Source organism: Gopherus evgoodei, chromosome 1 (genome assembly GCF_007399415.2).
Source record: "Gopherus evgoodei ecotype Sinaloan lineage chromosome 1, rGopEvg1_v1.p, whole genome shotgun sequence".
NCBI lineage: Eukaryota > Metazoa > Chordata > Testudines > Testudinidae > Gopherus > Gopherus evgoodei.
In genome coordinates, this window is record NC_044322.1 from 319,433,844 (window position 1) to 319,456,684 (window position 22,841).

A 22,841-nucleotide genomic window follows, 5' to 3' on the forward strand; every position below is an offset into this window, starting at 1 on the left:
GAAGATGAGGTTTTGATGTACATTTTGTGCCCCAGAAGGGAAATCTTCAAAGGAGGTCAGTAGCACAAATGCAGAGGAGTCCAAAGTTCCTCTCTCAGTATGGGAAGTTCCTCTCTCAAGGGAATAGAGGCTGAGATGGATACATGTTCAGAGGGGGTACAGCTGAGCACTCTGCCCCAAAAGTGCAAGGGTAGGTGTATCCTCTGCTGGAACTATTTGTGCTCATTGCATCTCTGTGTAGATGTTTTGGAGACCCTTCTAGACTGGACAGACTAGAACGTGCTTTCGAGGACAGAAGAGAAGAGAGGCTAAATTTGTTATGTATTAATCAAACACGAGTTTTAGAGGAAGTGTAGTGGTAATTACCTAAAGTCATTACCCTCTGATGATTATTTGGTGGTCTATATGGAACAAGCTTATTGTCCAAAATAGTTCTTAGTGGGCAGGTGTCCACATCACATCACAATAACAGCACTAAAACTGATCCAGCAAAGCACTTCAAACATACAAACAGTCCCACTGAAATCAGTGCTGGACAAGGTGGGAGGAATCAACAGCCTTGAACCTGGGCCCATATATCCCTAGGCAGTGCTCAGACCATGGTCACTTGAATGACTGGAGAAAGGGGCCAGCAAAGCTCTAGCTTGCAAACGGCCCTGCCCACAAAGCTCCTGACTGGGGGAGAGACCAACCCAATTGATTGGCTAGGAAGCTCTACTAGGTCAGAAAGAGGCACAAGAAGTTGCCTGAGCAACTAGAGGAGTACTTGGCTAATGGCTGCTATAGAGCCTGCCTTCTTGACTCCTGAGCCCTGCCTCCCAGTCTGTTCTTGGTTCCTCCTTATTCCAGACCCCCATTTGTTCCCAGTTCTTGATTTCCTGCCTCACTCTGGGTCCCTGCTCCTTACCCCTGATGATGACTCCAGCTTCAGCCCCTGGCTTGGTGCCTGGCTTTGATTCTGGCTCTGACCTTCAGTTTGGAACCTGACTCTGGCTCTTACCTTTGGCTTGGGGCCTGACTCTGACCCTAGCTCTAGTTCCAGGCTGCTGATGCAAACCATTAGGCATGACTGCCCATGCCCCATTCCCTAGACCAGGCCTAATTTGGAATCCCTCCTTGGCAGTATTCCTGTAGAGATGCATACAGTTCTACATGGTTAAACTACCTTCCATCACCCATATATGTGGTTGTTTCTTCAGGTCACAGTTGAAACACATTGATTGAGCAGCAGGGGGAAGCTGGCACTGTTACAACATGTGCTGGAATTGTTCCGAGGATCAAGAGAATCTTAACTTTCTAGTGCTGCCATTGGGGGTCTCTTCATAAACACGACAATGAATAAAATGTTGGGTGGAAAAGGGCCTTAAATGCCTTTGACCATTTATCCAGCACTGACTGACTGACAAGCCTCAAGGACCTAGCTTATTTACGTATTTGGTTGCCTTCTCTTTGATAATATTCTGTTCATAAGTAATATAACGTAAATTATCTGCACCATGAGAATTAGAATAACTATGTTGTAGTAAAAGCTTATTCTGGCTTGCTACTGGAGTCAAAGTAGATGGATCAAACTTTAATATCCCCCACAAAAAATTGCTTTTTAAAAAAAATCAGTAAACAAAAATTGAAAGAAAAAAAGCACAAGCTCAATACTGGTTTCAAAAGAGATATCCGTGATATTTTGCTTTCTTTGTATGTGTAGTCATAGAACATGTTCCAGTAGAAACACAGCTAGACTATTTTCAATTTTAAAGTGGTTATAGATCTTTTAAGGGATCCCTGTTTATTATCTATATTATTTCACCAAAATGGAAGATGAAACATCAATAGTAATGGAATTATCAGTTAATAGATTACTATTGAATTGTCAGTACAGTGTAGTTATCTTTTCTAAAGATTAACTTAAAATATATTGTTCAAGAAATTTTTCCAATGGGAAAAAAAATCCATGTATTCTCCATTAATAATCAGAACATAATTTTTTTAGAAGTCTGCAAATGCAGCATCTATTCTAATAATGTTCATGATAAATATAAAAAGAAATTGAAAAGAATAACGTATGAGCAGTAGATGATCAAAATAATCTCAGCCTAAGTAATTATATTGACCTGGTTTTATTTTTAAACTGAATCAGGACACAGGTTCTATCTCCCTCACTTCCTCTCTTGCCCTCTCCCCTCCCTTTTTTTTACTTTTTGTCACTGAAAAAGGGGGAAGGATAAAAAAGGGGAGGGAAAGAAGGAAAAGTCGGGGGGGAAAGGGTTGAAAATTTCAAAATGTTGTGAACACTCCTTCCCAATTTTTTCTGTATATTTTTGCAAAATATACTATATTTGAGGCAGATCTAAATGTAAAGCATTTTTGAGACCTTCAGATGAAAAGCACTGTAAAACATATTGCGTGTACTATACTATACCTTAATGTAAATGCTTACATGTATCTATTTATTCAATAGAAAAACCATCATTATCTTCTGGGCATCCAGACAAAATATACTAAAATAAATGGGAAATATTCCCATAATGTTAAGAAAACATTATCTTCCCTGTGGAACGTGATAACTGGTGAAACAATTACAGTTTGAAACCTCTAAGTAGTTCTGATCAAATGCATTTGTGTCCACTTGCCAAAAGACTTTTTTCTGACAAAGAGCTTTTCCTGCCTGTGCCCTGCTGAAGAGACACTATTCACGTATACTTTATTTTTGACAGACATTTTCAAGAAATGCCTCATACTGTGAAGCACAAGATGATGAATATCGTCTAGAGGTTACGACTCCTTTGCAACGGGTTGACTTGTTTATGGGGCAATTCAACAGTGTCCTGCTAACTTCAATATCCGTCTTCACCAAAGGGAATCTTACTGTTGCTAATCTGGGAACATCTGAGGGCCGCTTCATGCAGGTAAATATAACTGTGACTTTAGCACATTTCAACGTGAGCGCAAAGAGTAAGCAGGATAAATTAGAACCATAAGAAGCTGACTATAGATAAATGGGGTTGGGGAAAGAGTGGGGACAATATAGCCACAGATTAATGCAATAATGGAAAATCAGGTGAGCTGAATAAATTGGAGCATCTGTAAGGAAACATAAGACAGAATACCTGATACAGCATCTCTGAAGGAGTTCGTCACAAGACTCAAGGGTTTTATGACTTTCTTATTTTTATCCCTATAACCATGTCAGTAAGGTTAGTCTGTCCCCTTTCGGGTCTCACTGAGTGCACCCCCTTGGATCTTAGGCCTCTTGCTCTTACCTTTTTCTGTGTGAAATATCACAATTCTCCTGCTCTTAGACTGGGACCAGGGTCAGGCTGCTCCACCTATATTAATCACTTAACACTCTGCAGGACTGACTGGATTTTGGGCATATGAGTTTCCTCCCTTCTAGGACTTGTGATCAGTATTATAGCGCTGATAGCTTTCTTAAAACAAAATATTCTTATTTAGCAGTCAGAACAAAGCATTAGAGGAAAAAGGAGGTTAAAGGAAGAGAGAGCTTGTACCAATAATGGCAACCTAGGCCAGGCTTAATGACACCCCCCGCAGGTTCCTGTGTCTCAGGTTCTCTGCCCCCTAAAACACAGTGAAAATGTCCTTTTAAACCCTGCCAGTGTTCTTTGTTCTCCAGGAGGGTTCATCAATTGTTGGTGGACTTTGGCCCCTCCTGGTCAAATTAGTTCCATAGACTGTCTGGGGACTCTACTGAGTCATCAGAGCTAATAGTTCTGGCATTTTCTTTTTACCATCCTTAAATGGAAGCTGACCAGAGGAAGTGGAAATGGATCTTGAGCCACTTTCTCCTTCCCATCTGACCCATCCCAGATGATTTTAATCAAAGATATTTGTTCAGAAAAAAACCATGCCGGAGCCAGGCCACATACATTATCAACAGATTGTTACAGGGCATTCATGTACGTGCCGTATTTGCTGTCCTGCCCCCCTCATGGGCTGAAGGAATCCCACCACCCTACCAAGGTCTCCTGCAGGGGTGAATGCTGCTGCTGCTTACCCTCTCTGCCCTATGGGGGAATAAATAGATGGTACACCCTGATATCCCTGCAGAGAGGAGAAGTTGGTCCTGCTGGTCATCCTTTAAAGAGGGGATGGGAAGGGAGGTCTAGGAAATAACCTACTGGAAAGGACACATGGGACACTGTACAAAAAATCAGTATGACTCTCATTTGAATTTAGCATAAAATGACCAGACAGCAAGTGTGAAAAATCAGGATGGGGGTGAGGGGTAATAGGAGCCTATATAAGAAAAAGACCCCAAAATCGGGCCTGTCCCTATAAAATCAGGATATCTGGTCACGCTAGTAAAATATGAAGTGATTACGCTGTAATTATTACTAGCAGTCCCCATGATGAACTCACTACCTTAAGGATGGAGATTGCTTTCATACAGGGATTAATGGTTAGAGCAGAGTCCTGCAAGCCATGGGACTCAAATTCTATTCCTGAAGGTAACCACTGACTCACTGTGTAATCCTGAGCAAGTAACTTAACCTCTCTGACTCACTTTCCCATCTATAAGCATGGACAATAATGCTTACTGCCCTCTTTGTAAGGTTCACTGTGGCACTTCAATGGGCTTTGGGTAAAGCTCTTGGTGATCTCTGGAGGAAACTACAAAACAGTACTTTTATTTATTTTATTTTTATTATGCATTCATGTCTTGAATCAGACTTTTTATTCAGGATTTTGTCCATCTCACAGAACAATAAAATATAACAATTAAAATAGTTCCAGTCTGCATTTCCCATTCTAGGGCCAGGCATAGATGAAAAGAAAGGCTATTGTGTGAGCTGCGTATTGCCATTAACAGAAATATTCACATCATTGAATTAGATTGGCTTGAGTTACAGGGGGAAGTTATCATGAAGATCATACTATAATAACACTCTAAGCCTTTCTTTATCCTGAACAGCCTTAGGGTCTAGTACCTCCAACAACAGAGTGAACACTCAGACAGCCTTTAATGACTGGTAACAGCACATCTGTATAACCAAACTTAATATTTCTTGCCTTGAAAAAAGGTACCATGTCTCCAGGATACAGGAATTACAGCATTTTCCAGAATGTAATACACGCAAATTAAATCTTTTTTTACTCTACTAATAGTTGTCTGGGTATTACTTCCAAACGTGTTCATTAGCAAATTTTCAACTAAAGCAGAATTGCAATAGAATTTCTATAGTAATCTGTCTGGTATCTGCAATGAATAGAAATAAATTCATAATGTATGGGCCACTTATTTTAGTGTTGCTGGGATATAACTGCTAAAAATCAGGATAACCTCACAATGCAACAATTCAGTGTACCACTCAACTTCCCAAATATTGTATTCAAATTGTATAGCGAAAAGCCACATTTCATAATAGTGATTTTATTTACCATACCTACCTTATGGGCTAAATTTGCAATGGACCTCAACTTGCCCTGTCTTTGTACACATCCATATTTGCTCTCACAAGTCATTTGCACTCATTTAGTGCAGTAGCATTTGTGTATGTAAATGATTGAATTTATATGCACAAAATGTGTTTTCGGTCAAGCAAATGGATTTTGCATATTAGGACCCTGATCCTCCAAATTGACTGTGATCATGCAGAGCCACTTTAACTTCAAAGGGCAGTCAGCTGCAGGATCAAGGTCTAAAATTTCTACCCTTTGAGTGCACACAAACACAGGAGAGGCTTTGAAAATATGTCCCTATATGCTATTTCAACCAAATACATTTTCAAGACAACTATTAATGGCATAAAGCAAAAAATTTCAAATGTAGATGCCTAATGTTAGGCCCCAGTCCATAAAGGGATTTAAGCATCTAAGCCCTACTAGGCTGCTACCTAATCCTGTAGGTGCTTAAACTCACCACATGCCTAAATTGTCACTATAGAGTTTCCTAGATGCCTAAGTTTCTGCCTTTGGGTAGGTGCACTGCTGCCTCACACTAGATGTCCCAACACCAGTCTCCTTCATAAAACACAGTGCAATCTACAAACCCTGAGGAGCTAGGCATTCGCCTGCTTATCTTGCCTGCAGGGCTCTATCTAGTCAGCCTGCATGGAGTCCCATTCAAAACCACGAAGGAGGAGGTGCCTATCTTATAACTTTTAGCCCAGTGGTTAAAGCACTCACCTGGGATGTGGGACCAGGTTCAGTTCCCTCCTCTGTATGTTGGGGAGAAAGGATCTGATCAGGGATCTCCCAGGTGAGTGGGGTATTCTGATGTGTGGGGGGAATGGTCTTTCTCAGTTTCTCCTGAGTCCCGTAGAAACTGTTCTACTTTGGATAAATATTAAAGGGTTATTGTTTTGGGGAGAGAGTGAGAATGATTCTACAGTCCAGCGGCAGAGCACTCACATGGGAGACACAGGGTCCAATCCTGTTGTTCCAATGACTGTTTAATTATTTATCCCAAGCAGAACAGCTTTAACAAGAGAGATTGAAGAAGCACTCCACACTGTGTCAGAAAACCCAATAGCCCATTGATCAGAGCACTTTCCTGGGAGGTAGGATTTTCTCCCTAGTAGTGGGGGAGAAATTGAACCTGGATCTACCAGATCCTTGGTGAGTGTGCTAGCCACTGGGCTAAAAGGTAATAAGAGAGGCAGCACCAATACCGCCTTCTTCAGTGTTTCTTACAAGAAACGGCTTAGGTACCTAGGCAGCCCGACTCCAAGAGAGGAGTTTCTGACTGTGGATCACAAGTAGAGACAAGTGCCTCCCTGCAGCATGGATTGAGGTGCCTAATTTCTTGAAAGAGGTTGGGTTTAAGACATACTCCTCTCATTGGCATCTCCCACTGGCTCACTGAGATGATGCCCTGCCTACTGTGGTGGTTTTTATGCATCCCATTCTTAGGTGCCTGTCTTTCCCCATTCATTGTATAAAGGCTCCTAACTCAGGCTTTGGTGGTTCCCATTGTTTTTCCTTGTAATTTTCTACATGCCTAAAAGTTGGGTGTTTCAATGCCAGAGCCTCTTTGTGAATCCAGGCCTTAAATTCATATTGAGGTACCTAAATAGGTGGCCTAACTTTCAGACCTGCTCAGCACCCATAGTTCTCAGTGACATCAATAAGAATTGTGGCTACATAGCATCTCAGAAAATCAGGACCAGTTTATTGAGTGCCTAAATATTACAGCTGGTCAAAAACCAGGGGAAATATTAGTGAACATTTTTGTCAACTTTTTTTCAGTTTTTATTTCTTTTTGAAATTTCAATGAAAATTTTTGTCAAAATTTGAGAAATGTTGGCCAGCACTAACAAGGATGGAGGCTCTGATCCTGCACCATAGAAGTCAATGGGAGTTGGATCAAGCCCTAAGGCGCTTAACTTTAGATACCTGCATTTGAAACCATTTCCATCAGTCTCTTGGTAACCAGCCATGTTATTCTTATTCTCTTTTTTATTTTCCCTTCCTCTCTCTCAACCCTTCACTATTTCCTCTGCTTGCTCACTCCCACTTTCATATGTATCCTGTGTCTCGACCTCTCTTCTCTCTGATTCTTCATTTCTGTCTCCATCCACCTTCCCTCTGCTCTCCATACAAGTGTAGTAGAACACTACTACAAAACAAATGTAATCTCTAACACACTGATTTTGTGGCCCAAATTACTATATAGTAGTGGTGGTGGTTGCTGCATGTATTTATTTAGGGATAGAATCTGATACCTTTGCTCACAAGGTACAGTATCTTATAGTAATTCCTCACTTAACGTCCTCCCGCTTAACATTGTTTCAAAGTTACATTGCTGCTCAATTAGGGAACATGCTCATTTAAAGTTGTGCAGTGCTCCCTTATAACGTCGTTTGGCTGCCTACTCTGTCCATTGCTTGTAAGATTCTGTGAAAGAGCAGTGACTTTACAAGGGAGCATTGCACAAGTTCCTCTTCTCCGCCTTCTCCCCCTCTCTCCCAGTGCTTCTCCCACCACCAGACAACTTCTTGGTGGTGCTTAGGACTTTCTGGGAGGGGGGGGAGAAGCGGGGAAGCGCTGTGTCTCCACTCCTCCCCCTCCCTCCCAGAAAGTCCTAAGCACCACCAAACAGCTGTTTGACTTTCAGGGGAGAAGGAGCGGGGATGCAGCATGCTCTGGAGAGGAGGTGGAGTGGGAGGGGGAAGAGGGGGCCTGGAGTGGAGCGGGGATGGGAAGAGGCGGGCCTGGAATATTCCCAGCAAAGTCGGCACCTGGTCTTCTCCGGGGAAGCTGCCGCTTCCTTACCTAGTGTCCTTACCTGCAGCGGTCTGTGCCTGTGTGGGGTAAGCCAGGGGCACTTCCCAACCACAGTACAGTACAGTATATAATGCCTTTTGTCTTCCCCAAAAAATTCCTTGGAACCTACCCCCCGTTCCCCATTTACATTAAATCTTGTGGGAAAATTGGGTTTGTTTAACACTGTTTCACTTAAAGTTGCATTTTTCAGGAACATAACTACAACGTTAAGTGAGGAGTTAACTGTACTTCCTGAGTGGTTCCATTGAAGTCAATGGGATTACTCATGGAGTAAAGTGCTACTAAACTAGAGAAAGAGTATCAGAATGTAGTCGTATTTTGTTTGTTTAAAAAATGCATCTGCATGTGGCCCAAAAGCTTATATATTTGATTGAGTCAGTAAAAGATATCCCATTCTTTACCTTCTGTGATTTTATTTGAGGATTAACTGGTTGAAAAGGAGACACATTCTCCTGCACTAAATGTAGAAAGTTGTGCATTTTTACTCAGCCAGCTAAGATTCATTAAATTGATCTGTATGGTCTAGATACAGAAAAATCACGAGTTCTTTGAACGCAAGTAATTGGGATGGGTGGGAATTCCATGTTCTCAAGCAGAGAAGTCACCGCCCATTGATGCACTGATAATGTTTTGATCAAAAGTGTTAAACCTGTGTTGGGCCATGAGTAGTTTGGAGTTCATAGTTTACTAAATACTATGGAGTTTCTGTTACAAAACGGAACAGTAATAATTTTTCTAAGACAGCTGACACGCATGAGAAGGAAAAGAAAAATGGTTTGACTTCCTTCCTAAGCTGGAGTCTGACAACAAGCTTTATTTAACAGTTTTTTTCCTTCTGAGTGGTTGCAGCTGTTTCTGCCTTTCCTATTGTCCTTATTTTGAGTGTGTGGCTGGGAACACATGCCATAAGTACAGCTGTTGGGTGCAAAGTGAATCAGGTATTTCACAGTGGTTATTTGATTATAAAGTCACATTGGAGATGCTATAGTTATGGAGCCAGATTCTTAGCTGGTGTAAATCAGTATAGCTCCACTGAAGTCAAAAGAGCTACACCATCTTTCGCCACCTGTAGATCTGGCTCATTACTGAAAAGACTCTTTCATTATAAATAATTTGATTTTCTTTTTATAATTTCTATGGATAATATCAGTGTTTATTTTTAGTCTTTTTTCCTATTTTTATGTACCGGTATTTCAGTTTTCAATTGTTGGACATTATGGGGAGAGGGGCCTCAGAGAATAATTTCCTGTCTTTGGATATCGAGATTCAAAAAATTAAAGCTTTATAACCATTAAAACACATCAATATCACGTCAAAATATACAGTGTAAATACCCTTAAATCAAGCTCTAATAAGTTCTCAAACAGCATTTTTCTTTTTTTGCCTATTGGTAAATTCTGAGTAGTTTGTGTTTGTGCGGTGAGGTTTACCAACATTTACCAAAAAAAAATCTAATCTTCCCAAGCCTAATAATAAGCCTTTATTTTCAGGCAGTTAGAGCTTGTCACAAAAGTTACCATAATAAATTGGGCTGAAATTTCTGGACTCCAAAGACAAACTTTTTTCCCTTGAGTATGATAATGTTCTGTTTGACCATTTTTGAACTCTCAGGGCAGGTCCAGACTGGGGGAGGGGAAATCGATCTTAGATACGCAACTTCAGCTACGTGAATAACGTAGCTGAAGTCGAATATCTAAGATCGGAGTACTCACCCATCCAGACGGCACGGGATCAATGTTCGCGGCTCTCCGTGTCGATTCCGGAACTCCGTTGGGGTTGATAGAGTTCCGGAATCGATATAAGCGCGCTCGGGGATCGATATATCGCGTCTAGATTAGACACGATATATCGATCCCCGAGCAATCGATTTTAACCCGCCGATACGGCGGGTAGTCTGGACGTACCCTCAGTGTGAACAGTCTATTTCACTGATGGGAGATTTTGTTGATTTTTGGGGCCGTGGAGGAGGGCATAAAAATGACTTATTTTTAAATGCTCAGTGTAGGCTGCTGGCCTATTTCCCAAGCCCAGGAAGGAGTGACATCCTGTCACGAGTCTAATTTGGACTCTTAGCTTTATTTCCTCCAAATAAGACAAATTCAGCATATAATCATCAATTTCCTTGGAACCCTGGAGGATCTGCTGCAGGGATCAGACTGTTCTCCACAGATTATCCTCTACCAGCCACTTGCCTGAGAGTCACACTGCCACTGAGCCACTCTACTTCCTGTAGTGCTTTCCCCTTCCCCTCTCTCCGCTGTACCCCACCCCACCGCACCTCACCTCCCCATCCTATCTCCCATGCTCCAGGGTCTCCTGCAGGAGTTTCCTGGTCCTTGCAGGTCTCTACTGCAACTGTGGTGCTTCCTATCTTTTAAACCACCTGGTCCCTAGCTGATCAGACTCAGCTGAGCGGTAGCTCATCCATCACAAGGGAAGGACCCATCTTCATGTAGAGGGCCAGCCACCCTAGGATATTCAGATTTGCAATAGACTTAATTGTCAGTGACAGGAATATGTCTTTGATGTGCCTGATGAAATCTGTTTTGGAAACAATGAGGTTCCCAGTGTATGGAAATTGCACACCTAGCATGCTCACTATGAGTAAAATTGACCTCACCTATGTGAAACCCAGGAAAATGGGCTTCGTGTAGGTGCCCTACATGTGGAAGCACATGATGGGAAACTTCTCTTACAATTCATACAACCTCTCAGGGCAGTAGGAACAGTTGCAGTTCCCTATCTTCCCTCTATATGGGGCTTTGGCAGAGCAGCCATATCATTCATGGATCTGCTGACCCTTGGCCTGCTGACAAACCCCACTCCATAGCTGAGGAGAACCACGGCAGAACCCTGCCCTCTGGTGCTCATGGAACGGAGAGATCCCGACTGCAGACTGTCTGCATTCTGCCTGCTTCCTGCAGAGGAACAGCAGCAGTGCGGCTGCACAGTAAGCTCTCTGGGGCCTGGAACATATCTTCTGATAGGTTTATGCCACACCAAACATACTGGTGCCTTTACCCTCATTAGGGCCTCTCTGCGCTACTTTAATACAAATAGTTAATAGTAGGCCCTGGGTAAGGGAGAATCTTTTTTGATATACATTTTCCACCATATTTTTTATATCGAATCAAGAGGTGGAGTTTCCACATGCTGATCCCAAAGCTGTTCGTTTTCAGTTCAAAGTGTGTGGCACTCGTGTTTGACAAAACCCTTTTCCGAGGACACCACCCCAGGTTAAAAACTAGCAAACAAATAAAAACCCTTAGCAAATGCAGGTCTTGCTCTCCGTACCTGAGGAGCAGAGAACTGCTATGGACACTGAATGCTTGTTTTCAGTGCTTAGATACCTACATGCATGAGAGATACTTCCGGAAGAAAGCTAGATAGAAATAATCACAACTGTGTTTAACTCAGTGATTACACTTGAGGCCTGGCCATGTATCCACTGAAGTCGAGAATTGCCACAGAATTCAATGGGAGCAAAATTGGGCCTTCAACACTTAGCATCTCACAAGCTGTGATCTGCTTACATTGAAGTAAGTCAGTGGCAGAACTGCCATTACTTCAATGATGAAGGCAGGCCCATGGTATATTCATAAAAGGCAATGGTTCAGAGTAATGATGTACAAAGCTTTTCATCTGTTGGTCAGTCATTCAAATCCAATGCATATGTAAAGTAACAGGAAATCATTACCATCTTTTGGGTGATCAGTGGCTTTTGAGTTCGTGGTCTCCATTCTTTTTCTACTAGTCAGGTGTACATATAACAAAATCCACCAGTATGAATGGTAGCCTCTGTTGGTAGCACTGGCAAAGAGACCAAGGAGTAAGTGAACACAGAGTGTAACAATGCCGGTATCCCTAGAAGTGGTCCCTCCAGAAAGGGGTTAAGGCAGTTTGGTGGAGCCATGGAAAAACCTCCCCCTGCTCAAAGCGAGCTTCCTATATTACGCCTGTTTGTTATACCATGTTTTGTGGCTAGAGGACTTAACTTTACAGAGTTGGCAATCTGGCACATTAAAAAATAAATATAAAAACATAAATATATGCATTTATGTGAATGTGTAATCAATCACAGTGCTTCTTTCTGTTTTTAAACCAATGAAATGAAATGTCATAATCTATACTAGTAAAGAGTTATTAATATTTGAAACTTACTTCTTAATATTTAATGTGGTTTTGAATAATAGTTCTTGTTTCTCTGGTAGAGAGCATGCCTAGCTAATCCCAAAGTAAACTCAAATAGTAAGAGAAAAGAGAGGAAATCTTTATAGTGAAGTTTAAAATTAACACCTGGAACCAAGTTACTGTTTTGAACACATGTTTTACTGTTCAGTTCCAGTAGAAAAGCTTATGCCCTTCAAAGTGGATCCATTATACTCAATGGATTACAATGATATATATACAGCATCCAGAGAGCTACATGTGTGCCCTTTACAAGGCTATGCTGCATATCCTGGGGCGCTTGGGGGTTACATAATAACATTAACCCTGAACATATCTCTGCTGGATAATGGCCTACACCTGCCAGACATCTAGGGAAAACTAACAATATGATACTGAGACTGGCTTGTTTTAAATAGCCTCTGATTTTTGCAGAAGATATTCTGACATGCATACAGTAACATTTGTAACTCAATCCTACTGACTAGCAGGACTGATCATCAGAATGAGTAAAATATGTATTACATGCATGCTTTTGTGCTGAAGTTATTATGGTCTTAATATGCAAAGCTGTGTATAAATTAACCAGACGTCAAGGCTTCTGACTGAACATTGATTGGTTTGTGATAATGAAATAGAGTTTAAAAGAATGCACCTGATATCCATGGACATAAAAATGATGATTCATTTCCAGTATAAAGGAGATACTAATTAATCTATTGACTTCCTGTCTTCAAAGCCTATCATCTTTAAAGCCAGCATCACTGAAATACTCTGGGCTGTACTGGAAGGCTACTACATATATTTTCAGTGCCTATGGTTCCTTTCGTGTGTGTCTTTTTGAATGTTGGAAGTAAAACATAACCATCTTCAAAGCTAGCAGCGTAAATTGAAGTCTATAGTTCAGTCAGTGTACTGGTGAATTATCCATATACTTCAAGGATGGAGGGGATAAAATGTTATATATTTATATTTGTCTTGAGAGGCATGCCAAGAATTGCACTGCTTATTGTCTATGAATGTGCTTTTCTGGAAGGCAGCTGGCACACGTGTTCTCCTGCTCTTTGTGTACTCTGGGGAGACGTTTGATTTCTTATGAAAATGGTATATATGTCCCAGGAGATAGACAATCAGATTTGTTATTTTTAGGGAGTAATCCTACTCTTCCACTACCCCGCTTCCCAGGGTCATACCACAGCCGCACCTCCCCGTCTCTCTGCATAGGGAAGAGAGGTGCTGAGTAACTGCACAGGAATACCATGCAACCCAGCTACATGATGCAGAGCATACCTTAAGAGTCTGTCTCTCTTGCGGTCTCTCTGTAGGATTATGTAAGACGAGGTTAAGGCAGGCCAAGGAGTTGCTATCAGGTGGGTGCACAGCTGGGTGAAAGAAAGTACTCAGAGTACTTATCAATTATTTACAGTCAAACTGGGAGGGTGTATCTAGTGCTGTCTCCAACAGGTCAGTCCTCAGTCCAGTGCTATTAAATATTTTCATTAATGACTTGGATAATGGAGTGGAGAGTATGCTTATAAAATTTGCGGATAACTCCAAGCTGGGAGGATTTGCAAGAACTTTGGAGGACAGAATTAGAATTCAAAACACCCTTGACAAGTTAAAGACTTGATCTGAACTCAACAAGATGAAATTCAATAAAGTGCAAAGTGCTTCACTTAAGGAAAAATCAAATCCCTAACTACAAAATTGGGAATAACTGGCTAGGTGGTAGTACTGCTGAAAAAGATCTGAGACAAAGTGGATCACAACTAAATATGAGTCAACAATGGTGGCAGTTGCAAAAAGGCTAATGTCATTCTGGGGTATATTAACATGAATGTTGCATATAAGACATGGGAGATAATTATCCCTCCCTACTTGGCCCTGATAAGGCCTCAGATGGAGTACTGCATCCAATTCTGGTGCCACACTTTAGGAAACGTGGACAAAGTGGAGAGAGTCCAAAGGAGAACAACACAGGTTATAAAAGTTTTAGAAAACCTCACCTATGAGGAAAGATTTAAAAAAAAAAACCTGGACATGTTTAGTCTTGAGAAAACAAGAATGATGGGGGACCTGATAACAGTCTTCAGAAATGTTAAGGGGTGTTATAAAGAGGACAGTGATCTGTTCTCCATGTCCACTGAAGGTAGGACAAGGAGTAATGGGCTTAATCTGCAGCAAGGAGGATTTAGGTTAGATATTAGGAAATACTTTCTAACTATAAAGGTTTTTAAGCTTTGGAATAGGCTTCCAAGGGAAATTGTGGAATCCACATTTCTGGAGGTTTTTAAGATCAGGTTGCATAAACACCTGCCTGTCCTGGATGGTCAAGGTTTATTTGGTCCTGCCTTAGCACAGGGAGCTTGACTAGATGACCTCTTGAGGTCCTTTTCAGACCTACATTTCTTTGATTCTGTGGACTTGGCCAGTAAGATCACAAACTACACAGATATGTTGGCCCCAGTTTTTTATTTATTTATGTATTTTGCATCTCTTGGGTACCTCTACAGTTCCTTAGTTATAGGTTTGGTCTACGCTACATTGGTGAGGAGTGTGGAAAAACACCCTTGACTGACACAGCTGTGCCAACAAAACTCCCAGTGTAGATGCAGCTATGCCAATGGAAGAGTGCTTCTGTTGATATAGCTAATGTCATTGAAATAGCTAATGTTCCTGCACCTGCAGAAAAACTCCTGTGTATACTGTGTTTACACTGGAGGCAGTGGTGACATAGCTATGCCAACATCAGCTCTGTAGTATAGACATAGTCATAATGTTGGCTATAGATCAGTTGCATGGGTATTTCACACCATAGTCCCAAGATTAGGGCGCGGGGCGTATTTCTATTCCTTCAATCTCAGATCGCGTCACCAAGTAGAAAACCATTTTACTCAGGCTTTGAGCAACTGATGTGAATTTTATCTGTGGTGAATAATAGATCATTCAGTGTTTTAAGTACCAAACATTCTCTAGAACCATAGAAATAGGGTATTATTTACTTAGGATATGTCTACTTTTTGAGCTGGGGTATAATTTCCAGCTCCAGGACACATACCTGCACTAGCTGTGATGGAGTTAGCATGCTAAAAATAGAAGTGCATTCATGGCAGTGCAAGTGGCAGGAGGGGTTATCCACCCAAGTACATACCTAGCATCTCAAACGGGATCATACTGGGAGCAGCTAGCCCTTCCCACTGCTCGCACTGCTTCAGCTACACTCTAATTTTAGCATGCTATCTCAATCAGAACTATCATGGGTATGTCTCCACAAACTGGAAGTTACACCTGCAGCACGAAGTGTAGACATAACCGGAGATTGTAAGCCCTTGAGGCAGGAACTGTCTTTTTGTTCTGTGTTGGTACAGTGCGTAGCTAGCACAAACAGATCCTGGTCCATGACTAAGACTCCTCAGTGCTATCGCAATACAGATATTTAATTACAGTAATAATAATACCATTTCTTATATTGATCTTTGGCTAAAACCCAGAAGTATTTAAGGGTTAACATTCTTGCTCAATCAGAAAGAATGTTTGGCAATAAGAAGAAGCCTGGATTAATGATAGAAAAGAATACTTAGCATTTTATAGCAGTGGGTATTCGAGAGGAGACATGGCTAATGATCAACTGAAAAGGTATTTGCAGCTGTGGTGTTACCTCTGCTCGTATAATACTAACATTAATCAAGCTTTTCCATGCAGCTTTGCAATTCATTCCATTTTTCACTCTGTCCTGCATATAAAAACAGAGCTCATCCCTTAATATATTGTGCCAAAGATCATAGCTCTGTGTCGCAGAAAACCATCAAACCTTATTGATTTCTAAAAACTGCATTTTTCTGTGCTGTGAATCAAACCTGAATGGCAATTCTTTAACAAAAATAGTTTTACCTTAAAGAAAAACTTCCCCTGTTATTTGTTTTCGCCCAAGAGTCTAAACATCCGCAGAGTGTGAAACACTTATCACCATGAATTAACTGGGAACATATTTCATTGAAGTTTTGAATTATAGCAAAGTGGGCATTTCTATGGCTAGTTCTGGAGTCGGGCGTCTTGCTGAAAGACAATGGCAGTCCTTGAAACCCAGGTCCTAGCTCAGGGGCCACCCTGAGCCTGAGAAGGAGCCAAAATTTGCCAATGTCATTGCCAGAGAGCCACAGTAATATGTCAGCAGCCCCCCTCAGCTCCCCCGCTCCCAGTGCCTCCCGCCCACCATCAGCCCCGCCGATAAGCACCTTCCCCTCCCGTCCCGCACCTCCTAATCGGTTGTTTTGTAGGGTGCAGCTGGCTCTGGGGGATGGCAGGCTCAGGGGAGTGGGTGGAAGGGGTGGAGTGAGGGCAGGGCCTGTGGCAGAGCCAGGGGTTGAGCAGTGAGCACCCCCTAACACATTGGAAAGTTGGCACCTGTAGCTCCAGCCCTGGAGTCAGTGCCTATACAAGGAGCCGCATATTAACTTCTGAAGAGCCGCATGTAGCTCTGGAGCCACAGGCCACCCTGTCCTAGCTGTTTTAGGATTGGCTTACCAGTCAGGTGAAATACTTTAATAGTCACAAAATAAACATTTTGTGTATTAGGTATTTTAAAGATTATCTGACTGCTCTAAATAATTAAATCCAATGAGTCTCACTTTCTTATCAAATATTAATATTCTAAATTCCTCGAATAAACAAATAAATAAATAAATAAATAACCTGAGTTGTAACTTTTAGAAACAAGTACTCTTGTAATCTTTGTTTAAATGAGCCTCTGCCCTTGTTGCATGATGGTATCACCTTCCAGCTCATGCCATATATAATTATGGGCCCAGTCCTGCACATTTTTGCTCTTGGACATGGTGACTAAAATCAGTGGGGCTACTCATGGTAGTAAAGTTAAGCATGTGCCTATGTTTTAACAGGATCAGAACCATAGACTTGGATTGTCAAAGGTATTTAGGCACCTAAATGTGGAGCTAGGCATCTAGTGGGATTTTCAGAATCACCTAGGTACCTAACACCTGTTGAAATCCCCTGTGGTTCTACTCAGAGTAAACTGCATGCACCCAAACAGCAGAGATAACACTGCACTGCAGAAGCCTGTCACCAGATCCGGAATGGATAGCAGTGACATGTGAACATGAGGTTCTAACCTCAAACACACTTGTAGCCTTATCCTGGGAGGATCTTACCTACCTCTAACAGATACCTTTTTTACACTTTAGCAATTCTTTTACTGCTTATCATGCCAATAGGGTCTCACTGAACTAAAAATGAGGAGTCCTTGTGGCATCTTAGAGACTAACAAATTTATTTGGACATAAGCTTTCGTGGGCTGGAACCCACTTCATTGGATGCATGAAGTGAAAAATACAGGAGCAGGTATAAATACATGAAAGGATGTGGGTTGCTTTACCAAGTGTGAGGTCAGTCTAATGAGATAAATCAAATAATAGCAAAATACCAAGGGAGGAAAAATAACTTTTGAAGTGTTGAGAGAGTGGCCCTCCAGACGTTTTAATCCGTCCCTTGAGCTCTCACTGGGGAGCTGGGTCAGGGACTAGCCACCTCTACACATGGCTCCCGGAAGTAGCGGCATCTCCCCCCTCCGGCTCCTATGCATAGGGGCAGCCAGGCGGCTCCACAAGCTGCCCCCACTACAAGTGCCACCCTTGCAACTCCCATTGGTCGGAAACCACAGCCAATGGGAGCTGCAGGGGTGGCGCCTGCAGATGGGGCAGCACATAGAGCGGCCTGGCCACACTTCCATGTAGGAGCCAGAGGGGGGACATGCTGCTGCTTCTAGGAGCTGCTTCAGGTAAGCGTCCCCCAGAGCCTGAACCCTGACCCCTCCCATGCCCCTGCCCCAGCCTTGATCCCCCCCCACCCTCCAAACCCCTCAGTCCCAGCCTGGAGCACCCTCCTGCACCCCCAACCCCTCATCTCCAGCCCCACCCCAGAGCCCACAACTCCAGCCAGAGCCCTCATCCCCCCCTGCACCCCAACCCACAATGTCATGAGCATTCATGGCCAGCCATACAATCTCCATATCCAGATGTGGCTCTCGGGCCAAAAAGTTTGCCCAGCCCCCATTATAAAGAGTGCCTTTATTGCTTCATAATATATTTCAAGGGGATTAGTGCAACAGCACTGATTAGTACTAACCATCAGACAGAGAAAATAGTGGGAATGTGGGATCACTGTTCAATATGCACACAAATAACATGCAGCCTATTTATTGATTTTGAGAGTTTTTCTTTTTTAGATCATGATTTCCCGTTCAGAAGCTACTCTACCACATGTGAATTTTCCCCTGGACTCCCACCCAGTCTCCCCACAAGTTATTATTGACCATTCATTAGTAGCAGATGGCTATACTCTAGTTGTCACCGGAATGAAGGTGAGTGGTTCATAATCTAATCACGCTTTGTATTATGTAAACCTACATTCATAGTATCAGCTTTACATAAGAGTGGTTAGTCAGTACAGTATTTTGAGTTCTCATAACATGCAACCTTTGCATCCTTTCTAGTCTCTTGGGTATGTTGTTTGTTTCCTCAAAAGCTTTTTTTTTTTCCTATTTAACCAACAAGTAAATTAATATTGAGAAATGTGCAAATAATGTGAGAATTGTGATAGAAACCGACAAAAAGCCAGGAAATGCAAATTTAAGGCTGACACCCTGTCCTGAATTCAAGCTCTTGTGAAGAAAAATACACAATGGCTTGAGTAAAGAATAGTGTTTAGAATTTCCTGGTCTTTGTAGATTGGTATTGTAACATTATAACACTATTTAAATGAGGGGATTGTGGGTGTTTAAAAGCAGAGTCACAATTCATATTAAGATTATATTGAGCAATAGCTTGTCAAAGGTTAATGAATGGTTGATTAATAGATTATATAAGTATATTACAGGCCTGAGTACATCTTGTTATAAATGGTTGAAATCACATCAGCAGAAAATGTTATAGATGATTATAAGCCATGGTTATAGGCAACCTCTTGACCTGTTGAATTCTCTAACAATCTATAAGAATTGATTAACCATTTCTTGAAATATCTATTAATCGTTTACTAATCCTTTAAGAATTATGGTAGATATAAATGTAACCTTCAAACAAAGTATGATCAAAATAGGCTTAAATGTGGCATGGAAATATGGTAAAGTAACTGTATATTAATGAAAGTCATAAAATGAAAACCACTTGCAGAGCATCTTTGCTCTAAAGCTCTTAACATGGGTTACAGATAACAAATAAGCTTCACAGCATACCTGTGAAGTAGGTATTATGTTCATTTTACAAATGAGTAAACTGATTTACACTGGCTGATTTTTCAAGTGAGTTAATGCAGAGCTGGGAGACGAAACCAGGTGTTCTCCTGATACTCTGTCCAAGTTCTAATCACAAGACGGTAACCCCTCTTTGTAAGCAACAGCTGTTTGTTGTGACTATCGATATTATCAGTATGGCTTTAGAGTTTAAGAGTGAATTTAGGAATGTGCCAATTAAATTACTGTAAATACTCATTCGTAAGCCAAATAGTTTTGGTAAAAAAAGTGATGCATCAAAGAGCGGGGGTCTACACCAAAATTTGATGATTGTAAACTCTATGGAATCATTGAATTGACTATCTAATACATCGTCGTTTTGTTTACCTGGAGTGTATGCAGGCATGGAGCCCCTCAGCTCCCTGTGGCTGCAGTTCGCCATTCCCAGCCAATGGGAGCCACGGGAAGCCCCATTGGCTGGGAATGGTAAACCGCGGCCACAGGGAGCTGAGGGGCTGTATGCCTGCAAACGCTTCAGGTAGACAAAACATTCTGACCTGCCAGCGGCTTACCCTGATGGGCCGGGAGCCAAAGTTTTCCAACCCCTGAAATATAGGGTTGGCTTATGAAAGGGTCATACAGTTTTTGCTATTTTTACCTATCCATTTTGGGGGGTCGGTTTATAAACGAACGGGCTAATGAATGAGTACTTATCAGATCTTCTAATTACTGAACTAAACTACAGTAGAGGAGTAGTTTTCACATTTGAAACCAGAGTAACATCATCATACTTTGCATAAATAAGGAGTTCTCCTTGCTAGTTAAGATATTTATGTAAAGATCTGTGTATAATTCTCTTATCAATAGGTAACCAAGATTCCCCTGAATGGACCAGGCTGTGATCACTTCATGTCCTGCAGTCAGTGTCTTTCAGCACCTCCTTTCATGCAGTGTGGCTGGTGTAGTGATCGGTGTGTGAGGTCCTGGGAGTGTGTTAAAAGGATGTGGACCCAGGAGACATGTTTGCCAAGAGTTTATGAGGTAAATTTATCTCAGAGGTAGGACTGCACATGTATTTCAAGCATACCTGTCCAACAGAATGTACCTGAGGCTTCTTGAGCCTTCTGAGCCATGGAAGTCTGCAGATGCTAGCTTTGCAGCTAGCCAGCCTATGCAGTGAAAAGGGCAAGCGGCCTTTTCCCCCTACAAAATCTCAGAGCTTTTCAAGACCAGGAGTCACAGAGCAGTGTGATGAAGAGAATTTGTGTTGTTTATTCTTCTTTATGCTGCATTCCAACCGTATCAGGATTGGTGATATATTCATATTAGGATCTGTATAAACATAGGAAGGCATGGCCCTGCCCCAAAGAGCTTACAGTGTATGAACGCAAATTATACGCGGACTACAACCAAATAGATACATTTTTAATATACTTTTTTTTCTCTTTTTAAAATTATGATAAATAAAGTTTCCACTGTCTTTACCTTCCCCTCAGCCTAATTACCCTTAACTGGCTGCTGACCTCATGTAAATAAATTCCCCACATTCTGTGCTTCACAGCTCTCCTGTTCTGGATTTGTCTCTCTGCCCTCTGCTGGGGATCTGTGGAAGAAGCCTTGGTCTTCAATAACAACCGTTTACTGTCTCAAATGTGGAACTGGGACAGGGTTTCAACTGATCTGTTTGTAATTTTAAAAAAGGAAATTCTCTTCACCTGGTGGAGAGAAGGAGGGCAAGTCAGCTCACAAAGCCTTCCTCATAGGGAGAATGAGTAGGAAGACGCTTCCTGCTCACAGCTGCTGGAGATGATGTGGAGGAGTTCCCCATCCCATATCACATTTTGATGGATGGCTCTCTCTCTTCTTCCCTCTCACCACCCAGGGGCGGCTCCAGGCCCCAGCACGCCAAGCACGTGCTTGAGGTTGCAAGCCACGGGGGGCACTCTGCCGGTGCCGCGAGGGTGGCAGGCAGGCTGCCTCCTGCGGCTTGCCTGCGGAGGGTCCGCTGGTCCCACAGTTTCGGTGGACCTCCTGCAGGCAAACCGCTGGAGGCAGCCTGCCTGCCATGCTTGGGGTGGCAAAATCCCTAGAGCCGCCCCTGCTACCACCACTGCTGCTTTTTGGTTTGTGGCACTAATGAGAAAGAAAGGGAACGTCTTTGGCCTGATGGCATCCTCTCTCTTCCTTACCTAAGCTCTGTAACAGAGCTTCTAACCTAACATCTTTAGGCCAGGTGCTTTTTCAAACATCTCCCCAGCTTTGACAGTTTCTTGAGTGTCCTTCCCATAGACCTGGTTGCCATGTGCATGGCCTTGGGGTAGGGAAGAGTCTGTGGCTCTGTCCCTGGGAAAGAGGACAGCTGAAAGCTGCTTTCAGTTGTAGAAGACACCATAAATGTTAAAAAATACACAAGAGCAAAATTACACTGATAATCAAAGAGCCCACTAGCTCGTTGCTGTTTTCATTTAGCTATGGTTAAGGCAAGATTTGTATTGGCTGACTGTGCATTTAACCAAATCGTTTTGTGTTAAGTGTGACACAATTATGAAGGCCTTGTTTCATGGAGCAGTTAATACACTAGTAAATGGAGCAGAGAACAAGCATAAAACCTGCTTGTAGCATTTATAGCCATTGTTTTTACTGATGTATACAGGGTTAAATTCTTATTCCTTTTGCACATCTGAATTTATAAATAGGGATGAAACTTAGAAACTTGAGACTAAGCACAGAGAGAGAGACACTTTTTAAAATAAATATTTTACTAAACCCAGAAGAGATGGGTGATTTCACATGCTGCAACTGCTTAAACATAATATCCAAGCAAAGCTGCTAAAAGAAGTTTTAGTTTTGTTAATAACCTATTAAAAAAAACATTTTAAATGGTTGTTTTTCTAGTCTACATTTGTGTTTCAAATACAAAGTCACTCTGGGGGTAAAGTAGGCAAAATCCAATCAACAAACAATGAAATTTTAATGGGAACCAAACCTACAAAAGTTTTATTTATGTTTATATTAGGATTATGAATTCCAAAATTATTATGGCACTGCTTCTCCACTGTCTTGTGCAGTCATTTACATCTGTGCAAAGGGCTGTAAAATAATAATGAGAATGCTTTACACTCGCTTTGTACAAGTGCACAACATTCTATGGCCTGTATTATACAGGCCAGACTAGATGATCTTA

The 22,841-nt window shown here is 41.9% G+C and overlaps 1 protein-coding gene across 7 annotated transcripts in view; it reads left to right on the forward strand.

The window, feature by feature from the left end:
- MET (MET proto-oncogene, receptor tyrosine kinase) overlaps window positions 1-22,841 on the forward strand; it is a 160,073-nt gene that overhangs the window by 86,678 nt on the left and 50,554 nt on the right. For all 7 annotated transcript variants that reach the window (XM_030549065.1, XM_030549062.1, XM_030549068.1 and 4 more), the window contains 3 exons: window positions 2,712-2,903; window positions 18,653-18,787; window positions 20,525-20,698. In XM_030549065.1, coding sequence (XP_030404925.1) covers window positions 2,712-2,903; window positions 18,653-18,787; window positions 20,525-20,698 — 501 coding nt within the window. The remainder of the gene's footprint in view (window positions 1-2,711; window positions 2,904-18,652; window positions 18,788-20,524; window positions 20,699-22,841) is intronic.